This window comes from Silene latifolia, chromosome 8 (genome assembly GCF_048544455.1).
Source record: "Silene latifolia isolate original U9 population chromosome 8, ASM4854445v1, whole genome shotgun sequence".
In the NCBI taxonomy this organism is placed as follows: Eukaryota; Viridiplantae; Streptophyta; class Magnoliopsida; order Caryophyllales; family Caryophyllaceae; genus Silene; species Silene latifolia.
In genome coordinates this window covers 46,163,281-46,186,387 of record NC_133533.1, presented here as the reverse complement: position 1 = coordinate 46,186,387, position 23,107 = coordinate 46,163,281, and the positions used below count along the sequence as shown (strand labels likewise).

At 37.9% G+C, this 23,107-nt stretch overlaps 1 protein-coding gene across 1 annotated transcript; it reads right to left on the bottom strand.

Moving 5' to 3' along the window:
- Positions 1–401: 401 nt before the first annotated feature.
- Positions 402–827, bottom strand: LOC141595121 (protein FAR1-RELATED SEQUENCE 5-like). Its single transcript, XM_074415095.1, has one exon. The coding sequence runs from the start codon at positions 825–827 to the stop codon at positions 402–404; it is 426 nt and encodes a 141-aa protein (XP_074271196.1).
- Positions 828–23,107: the final 22,280 nt, after the last annotated feature.

Below are 23,107 nucleotides of genomic sequence, written 5' to 3'. Positions count from 1 at the left end.
GTTTCTTAAATCTCATCTCCAATCTTATGAAGTAAAGTAAAACATCATATCATTTCTCTTTTGTAGAGGGAGCGTGGCCTAGAGTATGAGCTGGCGCAGTCCCAGGAGGAGACGGCCCGCTTGGTAAGGGAGCTCGAGACCAAAGACGCTGAGACGCCACCCTTGAGGCGACAGTGGCCCACTTTGTATTATATTTGTAGATTTTCTTTTTGATGTCACTTTGTGCAGGAGCCCGTCCTTTGATGTACATTTTGCCTTTTTTTTTCGTTGTATATAAGACGGCATGTGTGCCTTTGTTGTTGGGTGTTTGTTGTATATGCAGGTTAGCTTAAAAATAGGTTCGCCATGTGTCGATTTACGCCGTCATTGATACGTGCAATTTATATAGAATTTTCAGCCTCTTATTGCACGCATTTATAAGCAAAAGGCACTGATTTTTTGTGGTTGTCAACACCAGTGAATGGGGTGAAGGCCATGTGGTACTTGTTAGTACCATAAGTAGGATCAAAGGTGATGGTGTCCCTAAACAAGAAATAATTCATTCTTGCTTGTGCATCTGCCCAAAAGATTTTAGCCAAACAATTATCCTCATCAACTTGATAAGCATAGAAAAAGCCATCTTGTGATTCAGAAAGCGCCTTTAAATAATCGAGAATCATGTCAGCATCCTTGTCACCTATATAACATTTAATATTTCTTTTGAAGTTCTTGAATTCTATGAGAGATGCACCAATATTTGCATACCCATTTGATTGTTCCGCCAGAATTCTAAATGTCTTGGTAGCCCCGATGTTGAGTTTACAATTGTTAACAATTGTCTGCTTCATGCAAAGGTTAAGTGTTCTTACGGTTTTCTGGAATTCCCGTTCTTTGAGTGAGCAGAGTCTGTGATTATGACCTTCATAAAATGTATCAATAGCATACCCTATTAGCTCCTTAAGGTCATTGAATACATCACAAAACCGTATTTTTGCCTTGCAACCAAATCTTGTTATTTTTGTTTTCTTTGGCTCTACAGATCTTTTCCTCTTCTTTTTCTCTTCTGTGTTTTCAAATTCAACAACAGGTTTGAGTTTTTTGCGATCCTCTTTGAATCCATGTCGTTGCAGGACCATTGATTTTTGTCTATCAAACCATCACGGAATCTTGTTTGTGTGTACTTTCTTGGTATGAAACCACAAGCCACAAAGATATAAATTGTAAAACTCTATTGCCTCCTCCAGCTTTACAAACATTAACCCCGGAGCGGAGTTTGAAACCATTTTCTACCATCCTATTCCACTCCTCACGCCACCGGAGTATATCTCAATCCCAGATTATGGATAGTATTTTCTCTTGTTTCAGACGCAACAGTAGGTGTAGAGAAAGTTGTTGCATTGGTAGTATTAATTTCAATGCCTGGAAACATTAAAACAGAAGAACTGTTATGGTATTATTAATTTCAATATCTTAGATTCTATACAAAACAAAACAATACAATCTCTGCTACAGCAGTTATTTTAATGTTTTAATGCAGTTATTGTATCATACAAATCCAATTATTCTATCAGAGAGGGGAGGGTTTTAGTGAAATTGGTAGCCTAGTCCACCACAATGCACACACAGTTATTTTAATGTAGTATTAAAGTTATTTCATTATTAAAGAGTAGTTATTGTAAGGTTTTTTTGTCAGATCCTATAAAATAGTATTTATTATGAAAAAACAATTTCTGCTACAACAAATATTTTAACGTTATAATGCAGTTATTGTATTATACAAATCCAATTATTCTATCAGAGAGGGGAGGGTTTTAGTGAGATTGGTAGCCTAGTCCACCACAATGCACACACAGTTATTTTAATGTAATATTAAAGTTATTTCATTATTAAAGAGCGATTATTGTAAGAATTTTTTGTCGAGATCCTATAAAATAGTATTTATTATGAAAAAAATAATTTTTGCTACAACATGATTATTTTAACGTTGTAATGCGTTATTGTATTATACAAATCCAATTATTCTATCGAGAGAGGGAGGGTTTTAGTGAGATTGGTAGCCTAGTCCACCACAATGCACACACCGTTATTTTAATGTAATATTAAAGTTATTTCATTTTTAAAGAGCGATTATTGTAAGGATTTTTTTGTCGATCCTATAAAATAGTATTTATTATGAAAAAAATAATTTTGCTACAATGATTATTTTAACGTTATAATGCGATTATTGTAGTATACAAATCCAATTATTCTATCAGAGAGGGGAGGTTTTATTGAGATTGGTAGCCTAGTCCACTACAATGCACACACGGTTATTTTAATGTAATATTAAAGTTATTTCATTATTAAAGAGTAGTTATTGTAAGGATTTTTTTGTCAGATCCTATAAAATAGTATTTATTATGAAAAAAATAATTTACGCTACAATGAGTTATTTTAACGTTATAATGCGATTATTGTATTATACAAATACAATTATTCTATCGGGGGGGAGGTTTTTCTATTGAGATTGGTAGCCTAGTCCAGCACAATGCATCACAGTTATTTTAATGTAATATCAAAGTTATTTTAATACTGTAAGTCAGTTATTGTATTATTGTAATCCAGTTATTCAAATACTAGATATTGAATGATATCATGAATGAAAACCTACATGCAATTACTGTGATATTATGTAGTTGTTATATAACGACAAAATGAGTAACAATATGAAAATAATCTACATGCAATCAGTAATTTTAACAAAAAACTTATCAACCTAATAACAACGATTATTATATCAAAGATTATGTCACAAATTTATACCGAATTCATCGTTGTTTGATTATCAGCAATATTATCAAGCAGAGTAAGCATTTGATCGTCGAATTCAAAGATCGTTGTTTGAAAATTATGGAAAAACACGTAAATCAAATCGAATTTGTTATTTGATTCAATTCATGAAGTTATTCGATAATTAAATCAGAAATCGGAAGAAATATCAATACCTTCAGTCGAATTTGAAGAAATAGGGTTTTCGGAGAAAAATTGATGAACAAATTGATAGTTTTAATTGAAAAAATCAAAATAATGAATGAATTGTTGATCAAATTTTGAATAATCGATGAATTTGTTGATCAAATTTGTTGATCAAATTTTGAAGAAGCGATGAAACAAATTTCGCGTGAATTTTTGATGAACAGAGTGTTTGATCAGTTGAGAGAGAAAGAGAGAGAAAGAGCTGGGAATTTTATGACGTCTGAAATTTTGATAATTGGGTTTTGTCAACTCATTTGCTTATATACGCGGGGGAAACTCACGAAAAGTGTCAAACTCACCGGATCTTGCCTCTCTCTCTCTCTCTCTCTCTCTCTATATATATATATATATATATATATATATATATATATATACACACACACACACACACACACACACACACACACACACACACACACACACACACACACACACACACACACACTCATCTCCACTCATAACTCACGATCCACAATTTTTATACACACCACATTAACTTCTCAAGTTCATTACTTTTATTACCACAAAACTCGCCCATAACTTAACATGATACTAAGTCCCAACACTCCGTACTCAATGTCCCAATAAAAGGTTATAAACCACCTGTAGTTTCCAGTTCAGTACCACACATGTTCCACAAATCTCTTGGCACTATTATGTCAATCAATGCCCCCTCTAAAACAAGAGAAAAAGTACTCCAACAACCTCTCACAACTCTGTCCCATTAACAGAATATCACTATACCATGACAACAATAGAAACATACGCAAATCTCTTCCATATCATACTCTCCCCTCACTCCCAAGCTGAAACTGGTAAGAAACATCAATAAACAAAACAACCGTCTATATATCCTAACCGAACCTCGTAGGAAACAGCAGTCTACAAAACAACAATCTATGTAACTGATATACACTTTTGAACAATCGTCTCATAATCATCCTCCCTACTCCACCACAACCGATGACGGCATCGCAACAACGCCACCAACAGCCGCGCTACAACGCGAAAATACTCGCATTACAACACAAAGTACCGTGCCCGAATCACCACCCGAGGCACAACGGCCACATCGATAGTCATCGCAACAAATACAATCCCATAAACACTGACGCAGTATAACTTTCTTGACAAGAAAACTTCCTTAAAACCGCTCTACTAGATCACAACACAGCAATCATACGGAATGAACATATAATAACCTTACAAATGTCATCCATACTATTACTCATGACGTCGGAACATCACACTATCACTTACATATATCATAAATACACATAAAAGTATAGCTAGCCATGCCAGATCACTCAATTATTACTTTTTCAATACCATTCTATTAGGTTACCGTACACAACATATGATGCGGGGCACTTAGATAACGACTTTATTACCATCACACCATGCCACTATTCGTGAGGTTTGAACCTCACACAAATCATAGCCTCGTAATCGAATCCAACTAACTCATCCTGATCACGTAAGTTACCACCTGATAAAGGTTACCTCTCGCCCGAGCTTAACTCGTATGCCCTGCATAACACATTCTCCCATTCGCATAACTATTACCTCCTGACAAATGTAACCATACTATTAATACTCAACTACTAGCAACTGCCTCTTATAAGTACCTCTTATACTCCCTCACAACCATACATATCAATCCGGCCTCTACAAAATCAACCGCTTTAGAATGGTTATCTTTCCTATTTATCATCACCCTTAATCACTAGTGACAACACCATAACACCACCACTGTTCGTATATCACACCTCTTACACTCACCTCTAAATATAGCAGTTCATCTCTATTTCGGTTAACATCCCCAATTAACAAATAAAAAATCCGTCAACGAAATTTACCTCGGTTTTTATTCTAATTCTATCCATAATTGCATCGTTAACTATCTCCCCACAAAATTTTCTATCGTGCAAATATTTTACCAACTTTTTACTTTTCTACTTCCTCGAAACTCATGGCTAACATGTTGTCCTGAAACTCCTATATAACCATTGACACGACTGTCGCAACCCTATCAAAAATAAACCAACTGGCTCAACTAAAATATAGTAGACGTAAGTCGGGTATCGTATCCATAGGAATATGGGAAAATGTATGCTAAACTAAGTCCGTCTGAGTAACTGTTTCTTGAGGTTTTGATTGTTTTAATTCTAAACTACGGAGATGTAAAGGAAATAAAACAAAAGAGGGAAGACAAATAAGCTTCAAAGAGATTTAGCAAAAAGAGATAAATAACTAGGACAGTCAGTTCACCATGGTTTCCTAGGAGTCCAATCTAAGGTCATAGGTTAGCATAAACTCGACCTGTAGGGTAATGAAAAGGTCCTGTCGGTCCGCTATTTGCCCTAAAACATTGCTAGCTTAGCTTTCACCCTCACTAGCATGCCCTAATGTTCATTGCAGGTCTTACCTCTACCAATCTCTCGATCTAGGTCAAGGTGTACCAAATTAATTAGCTAAATGCGTCGACTCAAGCAACTAATCGCTATTAAACGCGATGATTGACAACACAAAAACTTATTTGCACCAAACCCTAATCACCTATTCATGATTCCCTAACTACAATGGCTCCCCTATGTCCTAGCATAGAAGATTAGCTACGCATAATTATTAAGGAATCAAAGATAACATATAAAACAAATGAATTAAACATGGTGATGAATTGATAGGCAAAACAAGGGAAAAGACAAAAGAGAAAGGGGATAAAAAGAACAAGAGTAATAATAAGTGTAATAATAATTAATTAAAACAAAGATTATAAATACCGAATACAAGAGAGTATCAATAGGAGAATTAGGTCTTTTGGATAGAGTTCTAAGAGAAGGAATCAGAGAGAAAAGAGGAGGAGGAGAAGAGAGTAATGACTCGTCCTTCCCCTCTTAAAAGAATATCCGAAAATTAACTAAAGATAGTGTATCAGACTAAACCTATCGATCGAGTAGAACTACTCGATCGAGGACAAAACTCAACAAACCTCTCGATCGAGTAACACAAGTACTCGATCGAGGACTTCAACAAACACCCATCTCGATCGAGTGAGCTAAGCACTCAATCAAGATCTTTCTTCATCCAAAGGAGCTTGATCGAATGGTTTGGACAACCAATCTGTTCGATCGAGAGCAACAGCACCATATCAGCATCGGTGCACTTAAAGCATCTTTCGTAACCACTCACGTATCCTTAGGCAACAATATCCGGGCTCTGATTCTTCTTTCTCAAAAATGTTTGAAAATGGGGCAAGTTTAGGCTCGATTATGCTTCTTCCGGCTCATTCCTGCAATTAATACAAGATAAACCAAAGTAGACTATTTGGTGGACATTTGTAGCTAAATGCCGCATAAATAACATAGAAATGCGTGTAAATATAGGGTAAAAACCTTATATAAAATACATGCATCAAACCTTCCCAAACCAAACCTTTGCTTGTCCCCAAGCAAACTATAAATGCAACTGAAGACAACTAGTGGAACGTGACCGACTTACCGGCTATAAATTGTCCACCCTAACCAATTTAATGAAACAAATAACAAAGTAGCAAAGGGACAAGTGCAAACGAGTTAAATCAATGTTTTAAACTACTGAACCGTCGACCTTGCAAGACTCATATATATCGAACTCTCACAGGTCGCCCATCACACAAATTAAGCACAAGGTAAGTATATATGTAGGAGATAGAAAGAAGTAAAGACACTCACCTAACTCGACCTATAAGAACATGCATGCAGCTGACATGAAACCGATTTCTACCAACCGTACATATGCATTCCAACCAGTCAGGACCAAGACACACGTCGAAGACTTACATATAATGAGAGATTGTGTAAGAAGGGGCAAAATAAATTTGGATAAGTGGAGGTAAAGTCAAGCTAGTACAACCATAACCAAATAATCAACTCATTCCGCTTCATTACTCAATACAAAATGTAAAACCGTGCCATTGTGGCAGAACATCACTCACATCAACAAAGGACTCCCCATATAAAGTAATGATAAGCATGGGAGTATTATTCAACGATCTTTTTTCATATGTTTTTTTCTTTTCATCATTTTTCTTTCATATTCTTTTTCCATCTCTTTGTTTTTTTTTTCATTTCACTTTTCTTCTTCTTCATTCACTACTAACTTCAAATCTTTTGAAGCGAGCCAAATATGACATGGATAACAGCATACCCATAATAACCATACAACTAGCTTGACAGGGCAGGCTAAATTTGGATGTAGTTAGGGGGTCAAAAGGCAAATTTGGCTAATGTGAAGTTAATGGGTAGTAACGAAAGAAGGGTTGTAAGTTACCTCGCCACGTGTGTTACCACCGCAAACCCGAATACATACAGGTACCGAGAAAAGAGCATCATGCACGTGCAAATTGATGCTACATGCCTTACAGAGAGTACTACTCACATCCTATATGAAACTGGTCATGAATGTCACTAGTTTATCAAGCTCTAAACCTTAGAATGTATATGTAGCTTGCCAATAAGAGAGTCAAGTCTATTCGTTCAGATAAGTTTAAACCAAACACTCGTAGATTATGCACATTACCATGCCAAAAAAAAGTGTTAAAAATGTGCAAGGCGAGGGTAAAAGACTCAAAGTAGCGTAAAAGCTCTAACGTTCCGACTCAACCCAAATGCAAAAGTAAACGTGAAATGTTGAATTTTTGATTTTTTATGGGATTTTTTTAATTAGAATAAACAATGCACGCGAAAATAAACGTGCAAACTGAAATGCAATAAGAAAAATATGCACAGATATGGATGCATACCCTCCCCAAACCTAACCGTACAATGTCATTGTACCAAAAATAAGGAAAGGGAATGCAAACTGAAGAGCAAAGAAGAGGGTAAGCTCGGAAAACTTACAAGGTGACGTGAATTAACGACCTCCCCAAACCAGCCAGCAACATGGGAGGTCGTAAACAGTCCCGTAATAACCTCACAGAACACGAGGCAAAGCAGCAGAACTCGATCGAGGTAATTGGCATTCGATCGGGTGGATGGGGTTTGCAAGAGTACTCGATCGAAGGAGTGATTATCTCGATCGAGATGCATACTTTTGCAGGTACTCGATCGAGAAGAAGAGATGTTCGATCGAATAAGATGAGCAGCAAAAGCGTTCGATCGAGTGGATAAAATACACGATCGAACCATTCTTTTTAGGTTCCTGCAAAAATGCAACACACAAACTACGGAACCAACAAAACAAGCCCCAAACGTTCAATCTATCGTTTCTAAAACACACTAAAGTAGATAAAAGTTTTATCAAAAGTACAACAAATAACAAGTCGGGTTGGCTCCCGGATAGCGCATGTTTAAGAGGTCCCGCACGACTTTTTGACTTCAGTTATCTGGCTCATCTGGATTGTCGAAGTAGAGAACTTCAACTTTGCCAACCAAGTCATTTGCTTCATGGTAATGCTTCACATATTGGCCATTCACTTTAAATCTCTCTCCCTCGGAATTCTCCAATTCAACGGACCCAAATTTGGTGACAGCAGTCACCGTATAAGCGCCACTCCACCTGGACTTCAGCTTACCAGGGAACAAGCGCAGTCGTGCATTGAACAACAACACCTTCTGCCCGACTTGGAACTCTCGAGGTATAATCCGTTTGTCGTGCCATCTCTTCGTTTTCTCCTTGTAAATGCGCGAGCTATCATAGACAATTAGCTAAAACTCTTCCAGCTCATCTAGCTGCAACAAACGATTCTCACCACATAACTTAGGATTATAATTTAATTCACGAATAGCCCACCAAGCTTTACACTCTAGTTCAATAAGTAAATGACAGGACTTCCCATAAACCAACCGATATGGTGATGCACCAATCGGTGTTTTAAAGGCAGTCCGATATGCCCATAATGTGTCATCTAATTTAAGACTCCAATCTTTCCGTGATTTAGAGACAACCTTAGCTAAAATCTCCTTTATCTCCCTATTAGAGACCTCAACCTGCCCACTAGTTTGGGGATGATACCCCAAACAGCGACGATGTTGGACACCGACCTTAGACAGTATAGGTGTAAGTTTCTTTTCTTTAAAGTGCATTCCCCCATCACTAATGACGACCCTAGGGATACCAAATCGGGGAAAAATAATCTTTTTAAACATCTTAATCACGGTCTTGGCATCACAGTGGGGTAAAGCAATAGCTTCCACCCATTTAGACACATAGTCCACAGCTACCAAAAATAAACATGTTACCTTTACTAGACGGGAATGGTCCTTGGAAATCAATTCCCCAGACATCAAAAACCTCGACCTCTAGAATGCCGTTTTGAGGCATCCCATGTCTCTTAGAGATGTCTCTTAGAGATGTTTCCCAAGTAGGCCAGAAAAAACCAGATTGAAATACCTTAGCCACGGTGCACGACGGACCGTGGTGACCATGATAAGAGGATGAATGACAACCTTCTAGGATTGCTTTGGTCTCCCACTATGGAATACACCGTCTATAGAGACTGTCGGCACACTCTTTAAATTAATAAGGATCATCCCAGAAATATCGCTTTGCGTCAGGAAGAAATTGCTTCCTCTGCTGATAAGACAGGTCGAGTGGTAGCTCGCTAGTGACAATTTATTTAGCCAAATCTGCATACCATGGATCATAGTTAGTATTAGCAAAAACTACAAATAAAGTGTCATTAGAGAAATAATCATCGATAAGTAAAGGATCCTCTCCCTCCTACTGCGGTAACCGCGACAGGTGATCAACTACTACATTCTCTGCGCCCGTCTTATCTTTAATTGTCAGATCAAACTCCTGAAGAAGGAGTATCCATCTCAACAATCGTGGTTTAGCTTCCTTATTAGCAAGAAGGTATCTCAACGCTTCATGCTCAGTTAAAACAGTAACTTCTCACCCTATCAAATAAGAACGAAATTTCTCCAGCGCATAAACCACAGCTATAGCTCCTTTTCAGTAGTGGTATACTTCACTTGAGCCTCACCCAGAGTTTGGCTCGCATAATAAATCGCACTGAAAGCTTTGCCTTTCCGCTGGTCTAACACCGCTCCTAGTGCATAATCACTTGCATCACACATAATCTCAAATGGCAACTCCCAGTTAGGAGGCTGGATAATCGGTGCTGAAATCAAGGCCTGCTTCAACCTGCTAAAAGCAGAAAGACACTCATCAGTAAATACGAAGGGGGCATCCTTAAGTAACAAGTGTGTAAGTGGTTTAGCAATTTTTGAAAAGTCCTTGATGAACCGGCGATAAAAGCCAACATGACCAAGGAAACTCCTCACTCCTTTAACATTAACAGGAGGATGCATTTGCTGAATCACTTGCACCTTTGCCTTATCAACCTCAATGCACCTATCAGAAACTAAGTGCCCTAAAACAACTCCCTCGTTGACCATAAAGTGGCACTTCTCCCAGTTGAGCACAAGATTAAACATGATGCAGCGCTGCAACACTTTATTAAGATTAGACAAGCAGTTATCAAAATCACTCCCATAGACATTGAAATCGTCCATAAATACCTCCATAATAGACTCTATATACTCAGAAAAAATCCCCATCATGCACCTTTGAAAGGTGGTAGGGGCATTGTATAAACCAAAAGGCATTCTACGATAAGCAAAAACTCCCTGAGGACAAGTAAAAGTGGTCTTTTCCTGATCATCTGGATGAATAGGGATCTGAAAGAACCTTGAGTATCCGTCTTAGTAACAGAAAAAACTTATGAGAGGCTAACCTTTCTACCATCTGATCGATAAGAGGAAGGGGGAAGTGATCCTTCTTCGGCTGTCTGTAATCTATGCACATCCGCCAACCAGTCACAACTCTAGTAGGTATCAATTCATTTTTGTCATTCTTAACCACATTAGTCCCTCCTTTCTTAGGGACTACCTGAACTGGACTCACCCATTTAGAATGACCAATAGAGTAGATAATACCTGCATCGAGTAGCTTCATTACCTCAGCCATCACAACATCCTGCATCTTCTGGTTTAGTCTGCGCTGACCCTGTCTCCAAGGGTTGTGATCTTCTTCTAGCTCAATCTTGTGCATATAGATATCAGAGCTGATGCCCTTAATATCATCCAATGAATAACCCATCGCTTTCCTATTTTTCTTAAGAACAGCTAACATAGTGGACAGCTGTTTATCATCCAATTTAGCACTAACAATGACTGGGTATTGCTCTGTATCATCTAAAAATACATATTTGCGATGATAAGGAAGAGGCTTACGCTCGGGTACCTTTACCTCCATAGCGCAAAGAGTATTTACCAGTTGTTCTACCCTCTCTCCTTCAGCATCAGCGAGTTCACACTCATCTATTGCAGCTTCGAGCTAATCCAATACAGCGTCATTGTTTTCCTGGTTATCTTTACACTAATCTAGCAACATCAAAGCTTCCAGTGGATCCTTAATCAAGGAATCCAACCAGAACTCATAAAATAACTTATCAACGATATCAAGTGAATAACTAGTATCCTCTATCATTGGTCTAGCAAGTGTACTAGGCAACCTGAAAGTGATGGCGTCATCCCCCACTACAAGAGTCAAACGCCCTTGTTTGACATCAATAATGGCCCCAACTATACATAAGGATGTTCTTCCTAGTATAATTGAGGTTCGGGTATCCTCAGCTATGTCTAAGATAATGAAATATACCGGTATAAAGAACTTGCCTACTTTGACAGGCATGTCTTCTAGGATACTTAGGGGTCGTCTAACCGATCTATCAGCCATTTGGAGGGTGATATTAGTCATTTTAAGCTGACCCATATTAAGTTTCTTGTAGACAGAGTAAGTCATGACACTGACACTGGCTCCTAAGTCACAAAGAGCCTTATCTATCACTTCATTTCCTATGGTACAGGTAATAGAGAAAGTACCCGGGTCTTTCATTTTAGGTGGAGTTTTATTGAGAATTAATTTACTAGACTCTTCCATAAATGCAACAGTCTCAAACTCACTCAGCTCTCTCTTACGCGTCAAAATATCTTTCATAAATTTGGCATAAGATGGTACCTGGGTAATTAGCTCGGTAAAAGGAACGGTCACCTGAAGATTCTTGACCACATCGACGAATTTACCGTACTGTCGCTCGACCTTAGCATCTTTCAGACGCCCCGGATAAGGAATTCTGGTAACAATAAGTGGGTCTGCGACTTTCTCTTTACCTTTGTCTAAACAAGGCATCTCCGCAGCAAGGGAAGGTGACATAGCAGCGTGTTTAGACTTCAAAACAACAACCTCGCTGTTGCAAGTACTCAATCGAGCATAATTTCCACTCGATCGAGAGCTTTCTTTATGGGAATTACTCGATCGAGTAACACAAGTCTCTCGATCGAGATCTTCAATTTGGGCACTCCTCGATCGAGAATTTAGAGTACTCGATCGAGGACTTTCAGCACAAAAGCTACTCGATCGAGTATCAGATTCACTTGATCGAGGATTTGGACGAAGTTCAGCAGCAACGTCGCCAGTTTGTTCTTTCGCAATAGTATCCGGACCTTCATTGACAGATAAATCAGCTTTTGCCACCATTTGGCAATCCAAAAATATCATACACATCATCTTTTGACAGAAAAAATTTGACATCTCTTGCTTGAAAAATATGAGCAGTAGCATTAAAGTGTTTTATAAACAATGGTATAACACCCAATGGCAAACTGTTCACTTTAAAATCAAGCAAACCACCAACTCCGATCTCAATGACAGCCTTTCTCTGATTTGGACCAAGTTGTTTACCAGATTAACCAAACCATTAGGACGACAGCTCACTTTAATGTTTGCAGCACTGAAAATGGAAAATCAAGCAAAATATAAAAAGAGTGACACATCAAATAAACAGAAACTCATAACAGGGGGCAGGACACATATACTCACATGTTCAATCTTGGAGTTCCAGGAACCTTACTGAGCTTCTTTTTTAGAAAACTTACTTTTGAGCGTTTCAAATCAGCTTTATTACCATCTCCAGGCTCCCTATTACGTTTAGGACCATTTGTTTTTCTCACTGAGAAACAGAATACAAAATTATCAGAATAAACACAAAAAATATGACAACAACTAATACAATAACTGAGTTTTAATAATACAATAATCAGGATACAGTAATACAATAACTGGACTTGACTAAATGATAACTAAATAATACTACGTATAGAATAATTAAATTACTATATTACAATAACTATCCCAATACATTACAATAATAAATATCACTATATTACAATAACAACATCAATATATTACAATGACAAACTTTTCATATTAAAATAACTGGACTTGACTAAAAGCTAACTTTAAAACACTAACCAAAGATCAATAACTAAAATAATACTCATTACAATAACTGATTTTCTAAATTACAATAACTACCACAAATACAATACAATAACAATACCAATATATTACAATAACAAAAATAATTCCAAACACACACATATTATGTTCATTAGAATGTACAGGAAGAAAAACCTCAACAAAAGATACAAAAATCAAAAAGTGAATTACGAAACCCTAAATTATGCGAAAACAATGAAAAAATTTGATTTAACAACAAAAACACAACAAATTAAACTATATACTAAACAAAATGAAGAATAAACACAAAAAACACAAGAAAATCAAGTAGAAAACAAGAAGAGGACAAATGCAAAATCAGCGGAAAAATTTAGTTCAGTTCATTGATTACCTGTTGAGAAGCACGAACGAATTGAGAACAACGATTTATGAGAGAAAACGATGATAATGAAGTATAAAGACGAACAAAATTGAGCACAATAACTGACAAGCAGCGAAGATGAAGAAAAACGAAAGAAAAATGGAGAACGTGGTTGAATTTTGAGAGGCAAATGTATGAGAGAGAGAGAGAGAGAGAGAGAGAGAGAGAGAGAGAGAATGTGTGTGTGTGTGTGTGTGTGTGTGTGTGTGTGTGTGTGCGCGCGCGTGTGTGTGTGTGAGTAAACTGACGAGAAAATGGGGGAAAAAAAGAAGTTCAATATTCAAAAATTTCTTTATATATGAGATGTAAGATTAAATCTCAGCCACATATCTTATGTTAGATGAATGGTCCAGATTCAGAGGGGTAACTCACGAAAAGTGCCCTAACTCATTTGATCCTATTTCTATATATATATATATATATATATATATATATATATATATATATATATATATATATATATATATATATATATATATTTATATATATATATATATATATATATATATATAGAGAGAGAGAGAGAGGCAAGATCCGGTGAATCCACCTATATTTTTGAATCTCATGAGTCCACTTTATGTATCACACGCTGTACATAAGAATATCACTTGTTAATTTTTAAACCAAACAATAACAAGGGCTACAAATTGTTCAATGCTACACTGTCTCATCTAATTTCATCGAGTCGTGTAAGTGACTTGTATGTAGTATTGATAACGTCAAATGTTAGCATAAATAGGGGGGATTTTGACTGAGAGTATAAAAATCCTCCACTAGTCAAGACCTCTGCCATGTCAATCTAGACAAAATTTCGGAACATAATTTTGGCCTGACTAGTAAAATACTTGCTGTCAAAAAAAAAAGACTAGTAAAATACTACTATCTCAGATTGAACACAATTTAATTAGCTTTTACTTAAAAAGAGCTGGACAAAATATGTCAACCAGATTTTCACATTAGAATTGCTTGGACTATGGAACTTGTACCAGCTTATGATGATTGTGATTATTTAATGCAATGACAAAGAACGGTTCTTGCCACTGCTCTCAGCTTATGATGATTGTGTAACCATGTTTCTTGTGCGGCATGTTGGAAAATTTCATGCCAAAAATTGTTTGCTCGCATTGATCCAAGGAGAGGGGTGTGAATCTGCCCTTGAACTTTATGCTAGAATAGCACCCAACAATCCCCAAATTCTGACACCTCTTGCGTTTGTCACATCCAATTTCCATCAAGCTTATGATATTATTGCCATATTGCTCAAGCGAGGGCCTCTTGATCATGCCAAAATTAAGTGTAATGTGCACTCGCGTGATGTTTTTAATCTCTGTTCACTCGATCATTTACTTTTTTACATACGAGCAACAAATGTTATTCAAAATTGAGAGCGTTAGATGGCCCATATTTTTTGGATTTCTATCATTATAGATGCAAATTGAAAGAGAGTTTTAGGAATTTCGGGTTTGCTCTTTTATGGCTAGGAGCTGTCAAACCAAACGCCTCACAATGATAGAGATCTAATGTGGAAACTTGTACATTGAATGTCCAAAATTTCAGGTGAGTAATGAGCCTTTGATCATGCCAAATAAATCGTCGGTCCCGACTCCAGCAAACTTTGTTCAGAATGTGATGTGCCCTTTCTTAGAAAATGATACGGTCTGGTGTGATATTGTATAGTATAATCCGTGATATTGTTTAGTACAACCAGTGGTATTGTTTATTGTAAGGTGTAATATTGTTTTGCATAACTCGTGATACTCTTTTACTGGACTCACAGACTCAGATACAATATCACAGGTTATACTAAACAATATCACAGCTTAGACTTTAAAAAAAATTACATAAAAAAATTATTTTTTTTATTCATAAAAAAAAAATCGTGATATTTTTGTGTAGAGCGTGTGATACATAAGTGGACTCACGGGACTCAAAAATATAGGGTGGACTCATGTGATCCTAATTCTATATATATATATATATATATATATATATATATATATATATATATATATATATATATATATATATATATATATATATATATATATATAAGTGTGTCGTTTTGCGGTAATGTTGAAGAGTTGGGATAGTGGTTATGCTGATGATTTTATGGTATAGGTTGATGGAGTGCAGAATGAATTGAGGTATGAGGATTGTTAGAAACAGAGAGCCCTGGATATAGGAATGGTTGTAGGTATTGAGGTTATAATGGGTTATCATTGACATGTGGTGGTAATGAGAATTATGGGAGGTGTAGCAAAGGATCTAGTATTAGTGATTTACGTGGACATAACTTTTATCTTAGGAAGAGTAGGATGCGACGAAGAGAGTTTGATAATTGTACATATTGCGGTATATTTGGAAGTTTAAGTCTTGGTATAGAATAATGGATAGATTTATATTGTGGTTGATACTATTAAAGGTAATGGCAGTGCTTGTAGTGGTGTGTCATTTATGAGTGTAAGAATACTTCGATAGTGTTGGCAGTTGGGTGATGATGTTTATGAGTGTGAGTAAACTTCGAGGGCGAAGTTCTTTTGAGGGTGGTATAATGTAACATTCCGTTTCATGGTTGATCTTGCTTGGTGGATTGTCTTGATATTGGATTTTATAGTGGATAATATGTTAGTGAAACGGAGCTAGCGGCGTTTTTGGATGGTATTCAGTAGTGTATGGAGTTAATGTCGAGAGGCTATGATGTAGTTGATACGATATCGTGAGCTAGGCTGTGGAGGTAGGCATAGTTTGGGAGTTAGTGTTAAGAGTTCATGTTTTGTAGGTTGGGTTTGAATTTCGGGGACGAAGTTCGTTTTTAAGGAGGGAAGACTGTAATACTAAAGTATTATGTGTTGTTGGGTACTCTATTGAGCAGGGCTTACTCTGTCGAGTAAGTGAGTGTTGTGTGCGAAACAGTGTACTGCTGATGGGTACTCGATTGAGTAAGTGCGTTACTCAATCGAGTAGGAGGCACTCGATCGAGTAAGTTGGTTTTACGGTTGTTTTTGACGGGTTTTGATAGAAACGTGAGAAAGATATATAAACTTAATCCGTCAGTTTCTTTTCACTTTGACCCTACTTAACTTTCAAAAAGATTAAAACAAAGTTACGTTGCTTCTCTCTCTCTCTCTCATTACTATCAAATCCCAAGGCTTGTATCGTCGGAATCTTGAATTCTTTATGCCGTTGAGACCGTCGCATTATGGGGAAGATCCTAGTATAGTTTTTATGTTGTTCCATTGATTTTGGTTGAAACCCTAAATTGGGTATTTGGAGGTTTTTGGAGTATTGTGATTGTTAGATAGTAATTATATGATTGTGTGATTATAGGAGGTGATTTCGTAGAAGAGCGGTTTTGAATAGCTGATTGTGACGATCTTGCTGATTGCTTTTCCAGGTAGGGTTTCCCTACTCGGTTACTGATTATATTGTACTTGATAGTGGATTGGTGATGGTTGTGATGTTGTTGATCTTTATCATATTGGTATTGTAATTGGTAATTGTTGTTATATTGTTGGCTGGATGTGTTTGTCTGTGGTTCGCGAGGCGCGTCCTCGGCTGAGTGGAGTCACTTGTGGGAGTGGCTTCACGCCCTTGATTCGTGCCTTGTGGTTTCCGTCACAAGGGGGATGTGCACATTAAGGAACTTGGGTTCTCGCTCGGAGTTGATGAGCGGATATTTAGTGGGAACGATTGTGGTCTCCCACTGGCAGTGTGGAATATCTGTTGGGATGGATATTCTGGCAGGGCTATACAGTTTAGTGTGTAGTCAGGTGTATGGAGATGTGACAGAGTTGGGTGATCGTATATATTGTTATCTTGCTTATCTTGTATTGTGTAATCATTAACTGGCCCCATTTAAATGTTTTAAAAACTGTGTGACCCATTCGGGGGTGGTGAGCAGTTGTCTAGTAGGTATACTATGGATGCACGCGGGATTAGCTGGGGATAAAGTCGCCACGAGTCTGATAGTAGTCTTCCGCTGTGTTATCATAATACTTTTGTTACTTTAGTTACAGTTTGGTTTTAGAACAGTTGTACTTTACTTTACAGTTGGTTTTTATGTAATCACTTTAAACTTTATGGTTAAATTATGTTTCTTGGCGGTCACTTTTGATTACTATACCTCGGGTAACCGAGATGGTAGCACTTCCATGCATTAGGTGGTCTTGGTAAAGCATCTTGGTGTATGGGGTGTTACACGATCAAGTTGCCATTACTCGATCGAGTACACCCTAAGCAGAATGTACTCCAGAATCTGAATACAACTTACTCGACAGAGTGCCTCCAACTCGATAGAGTACTCAAAGATCAGAATAGATGAGGTATTATAACTAATCCTACTGCCACTACATCAAAACCTAGGCCTTAAAAAAAGTCATCCTCTACACTAAAGCCCAATCTTATCCCAATAAGAAAGAGTCTAAGGCAGCAAAGGCCTATTGCTTTTAATGAAACTGAAGTGATCACCCTCCCTTGACATACCAGCATTACAAATTATTCACCCAAAGCCTTCAAAAATCCCATTTAGGAGACCTGAGCTTGGTGGATCTTGTGTTGAGAAGCCTGAGGTTGGTGGATTTACTGTTGAGCAACCTGAGCTTGGTTGTTCTCGTGTTGAGCATCCTGAGGTTGGTGGAGCTGGTGTTGAGCAGCTTGGGGTTGGTACAACTTATGGTGGCATTTCTGAGGTGGGTAGATCTGGTGGTGGTGAGAAGGGTAAGAAGTAAGTGAATAAGAAGGGTAAGAAGTAGGTGACTGGTAAGAAGCAGGTGGCTGTTAAAAATAAGGGTAAGAAGCAAGTTATTGGCAAGAAACAAGGCAAGGGTTCAAATAAAAAGGCTACTAGAAAGAAGGTGTTGGTAGAGGAAGAAGAGGTTGATGCCTCAGGTGAAGAAAGTGATGAGCGATTCAGATTTTGTTGTTGATGAAGAGGATTTGGTGGCTGAAGATCTATTTGAAAGCAGGGAAGAGGAGGAAGGAAACAACAAGAACGATGCTGACTTTATGGAGGTATTAAAAGAAGATTTGGAGTTGTCTGCTGACTTGAAAAGTCTTGAGCGTTCAGATGATGAGGAAGATGGTTGTAGAGTCTTCAACCCTGGCATTGATTTCAATAAAAACGTGCATTTAGAGGTTGGATTAAAGTTCACTTCTGCTGATATACTCAGACAATCTCTGAGAGCACATGGTAATGAGAACAGGTGTGAGTACTATTTTCTAGATAATGGTTGAGAAAAGGTGACAGCTTATTGCAAATATAAGTGCAAATGCCCATGGGACAAGGTCAGAAATAAGATTAGGTGTGTTTGTAAAATGTTTTTTGTCCATTAAGGTTTTATGCCACTGGAACAAATAATAGGGAGTTCATTGTGATTAGGTCAATGAATTTGACTCACAAATGCTCGTTTAAAGGTGTCAATATTAAGGTTTCTTTTAAGTATGTGACTGAGAAGTACCTTGAGGAGTGGAGAGAAAACCCTGGTTGGGAATTAGATAAGTTTGTGAAAAATGTTACAAGACTTTGGAGGTCAAAATCAGTTATCACCAGGCTTGGTTAACTAGGGCTAGGGCCAGATTGATGATAAATGGTGATGGTGCTGAAAAATATGGTAGGTTATGGGAATATGCTAATGCGTTGGGGACCTATAATCCAGGTTCCACGGTTATTGTTGTTGTGGCTAATGTGGAAAATCCACCCCCCCCCCCCCCCCCTCCCCCCCATCTTTTAGAGAATGTATGTGTGCTTTAAGGCTTGCAAAGTTGGATTCTTGGCTGGTTGTAGGCCTCTGATTGGGATTGATGGTTGTTATTTTAAGGGCTCATACCCATGAATGATTTTAGTTGTTGTGAGTATGGATGCTAACAATAATATGTATCTTGTGGCATGGGCTGTGGTAGAGGTAGAAATAACCAAAGCTGGACTTTTTCAGCAGTGTATAAGAACATGCATAAGAGGAAAATAAAGTACATGATTAAGATTAGAAATGAAGAACATTTTCATTGATAGGTTTCTGATCATACATGAGAAAATGGCTTAAATGTTAAACTTGAAAATCATTTGAGCTACAAAACCTATCAACTAACCTACATTACCCATGCCTCTTACAAGCTTACATTTGAGACACAATGCTCAGTACAAGAACTAAGAGGCAAACAACAACAACCAAACTGAACAATAGTCTGCAACTTTTCCTCCTGATATCTTCATAGTCCACATTCACATACTCATATGCCTTAATGTGCCTTAGTAGGATATTCGCTTCCCTAAGCTTCTTGTTTTACTCTTGCAAATGAGCAACCTCACCCTTAATCATCATCAATTCACCGTTCAGAATATCCTTCTCCAACATCAACTGATTTATTGCATTTTTCTGCCACTCCCTTTGTAATTCATCATACCAACTAAAATATCCACACCGACGATTGGATTCTTGGTTTGCAAACTTGCACTTAAGGAACCTACGCCTTGGGTTGTGATGCGTGTCTTAAATATGTTGTTTTACGCCCTATTTTACACGCATTTTAGAGCTCATTTGTGTAGTTTATGCTACTATTTGCCCCATTTCGTCTACTCTCGTATTTCTATGTAAAATTGCAGATTTATGCGGAAATGAGTAGATATTGAGCCAAATCCGTCCCCGAGTACCTTTCATTGCATTTGACGTAAAGTATTTACTCAAGGAACGAGCTTGGTGCGCATTTCGAGGCCCAAAAGACAAATCCACGAGAAGTTAAAAGCGGATTGTCAGCTACATCAGTCGATCGACCGCTGCCCTTAGTCAATCGACTGGTCCGCGACAACCAGAAGCTACTGTTTAGAGCTTACCAGTCGATCGACTGCCTATCCTAGTCGATCGACCACACCGCTATTCTGACGAGAATTAGAAGATCGAATTTGGGAAGCCCATGATATTTAGGTTTTAGAAATAAGTGTTACGTATATTTCTATATAACGTAACTGACTTTAGGAATTATTCATCCAGTTTTTTTATCAGTTTTATGATCAGAAATTCTTTAGGGTTCATAGTTTTAGAATAATTTCCGTTAATAAAGTTTCGTTTCGCAATTGGCTTTTAGGTTCTTTTCCTTCGCAATTCCACACGGTACTCCCCTGTTTTTATTCAGTTTTTTTGCTTTCATTCATAGATATAGAATTGCTAGATCAGTTTCCCAAAGCCAATTTATCGTTTATGTTAATCGTTTATTTAGCTGTTTTAATTATGAATTCTTCTGCCTTATTAGTCAATTTTATTGTTGTTATCATTCCTAGTATGAGTAGCTAAATTCATCGTGCTAGGATGTAGGGAATCTGTAGGTTAGGCGGCATTAAAATTGGTATAACCTAAATCGCACGCCGGTCGATCGACTGGGTTCCCTGGTCGATCGACTGGCCACGTGAGCTGTCTTTCGTTTTAATTGTTTTAATTGTTACATTTGACGAATCGAATGCATGCGACTAGTTGAATGCTTAGTATTTGACTGACCCATTAGATCGAAAGATAGGGAAAGTTGTTAGACTACCAATTAAAATGACTAAACTACGCTAAGATCGAAAGATAGGTAAAGTTTAGAATCTTTAGTCACTTTTCAGGACGAGAGTCAGTACTAGTGATATAAGGGACCCGTAGCGAGATCGAGAGATGCAACTTGTTAGGAGTGGACCGAGAGGACCTCTTATTTTCCCGACTCACGTGATTTGTTTTAGACCTACCTAGCCGCTGCCGCCGAAACAATAGTGAACCGACCATCCTTGCACCCCTTTTAATATTTGTTTTATACGTCTATTTAGTTTATTGTCTTTTATTGCCTTTAGCTATAGACCAATTCAATCAAACCCCCACACACTGTTACCGTAGGACTAAATTTAGACAACTGATAATTACATCTGCCTCTCTGTGGTTCGACCCTGCTACCGCTATCTATAGTTGTAGTTGGAAATTATAAATATTATTTTTGGTGCATAACGACAGGCATCAAATTTTGGCGCCGTTGCCGGGGAGGCAATTGTTCTAATTTTTAGTTGTTTTATTTTAGTCTGTTTCTTAGTTTAAGGGACATTCGTTCCTTAAACTATTCTCATATTCTTTTTGTAGTTTCTTCTTATGCGCAGGTGTAACACTACGGATTTTCTTTGGCGACTACTCGACCGAGTAGAGCCTACTCGGCCGAGTAGTGCTGTTGTTGTGAGTTGTTTTGGTTCTGCCGGTGAATACTCGGCCGAGTATAGTGAATACTCGACCGAGTAGAGGATACTCGGCCGAGTATAACTTTACTCGACCGAGTATTGGTCAGAGTATTATTTTGACGGTTTGATTAGGGAGTGTTTAAGATTATTTTATATCCCGCGTCAGTTTTCAAAACATCATTTTCAACTTCATCATTTCAACGTAACCCTAATCTCTCCCTAGTCACTCCCTAATCATCCCATAGCCTTGTTGTTTGTGAAACCTTCGGAGTCCTTGCGTACAAATCCTTATCCTACTGTTGGTAAGTTTTATTCTACGTTATTTGTATTCGTTGGGGTTACTGTATGTTTATGGAATTGGGAATGTGGGGATTGTGCAATGTGTAATTGTGTGATATGATTATGTTATAGGAGAAGACTTCGTAGAGGAGCCTTTCTGAGTGTTCAAGTTCTTTCCATTGTTGATTTCTAAGGTAGGGTTTCCTACTCAGTTTACTGTTCTTGTAAGACATGTTTGTTGTGATTATTGTATCTGTTGATCATCGGAGTATGGAGATTGTTCTGACAATGTTGGTGTGAGGGTGTTGAGATGGCTGGAATAACATGTGGTTGTGGTTGTGGTGGAGTCACTTGCGGGAGTGGCTTCACACCCTAGTTCGCCCTTCGTGGAACCCGCCACGGGAGGGGATGTGCACATTAAGGCACAGGGATTGTTGTCGCTCGTTGAGGAGCTGGACTAGGTGGGATCGGCTGCGGTCACCCACTGGCGGCGAGGATTACCTGTTGCGATGGGTAATCTGGCAAGGCTACACACTTCAGTGTGTAGTCGGTTACTGTGTGTGAATGGAGGATTGGGAATTGGCGATGATCAGTTGATTTCTCCGTTTGTTTGTCTTAATGTGTGAGTAACACTAACCCCGTGTTGTTTGTGGAATCTGCGGTGATCCATGTGGGGATGGTGAGCAGGCTTGACAGGTATTGCTAGTGTGAGCTTGGGGACTGTCTTGGGAGTATCGCCATCACCAGTCATAGCATCACCATCTGAGTCTTCGATTGGATTTCTTTTATTGTTAAACTTTAGAGTTGTATTTTGTTAAACCAGTATTTGGATTTGGGATGTTGTAACTTTATGCTTTACAGTACTTTAATAAATGTGCTCAGTTCAGATGCTTTTGGTATGTACTAACCTCGGGCAACCGAGATGGTAACACACTTTCATG

What these genes read in the sequence shown, in the direction of transcription:
- LOC141595121 (XM_074415095.1), bottom strand. Translation starts at nt 827, where the DNA reads ATGAAGCAGACAATTGTTAACAATTGTAAACTCAACATCGGGGCTACC.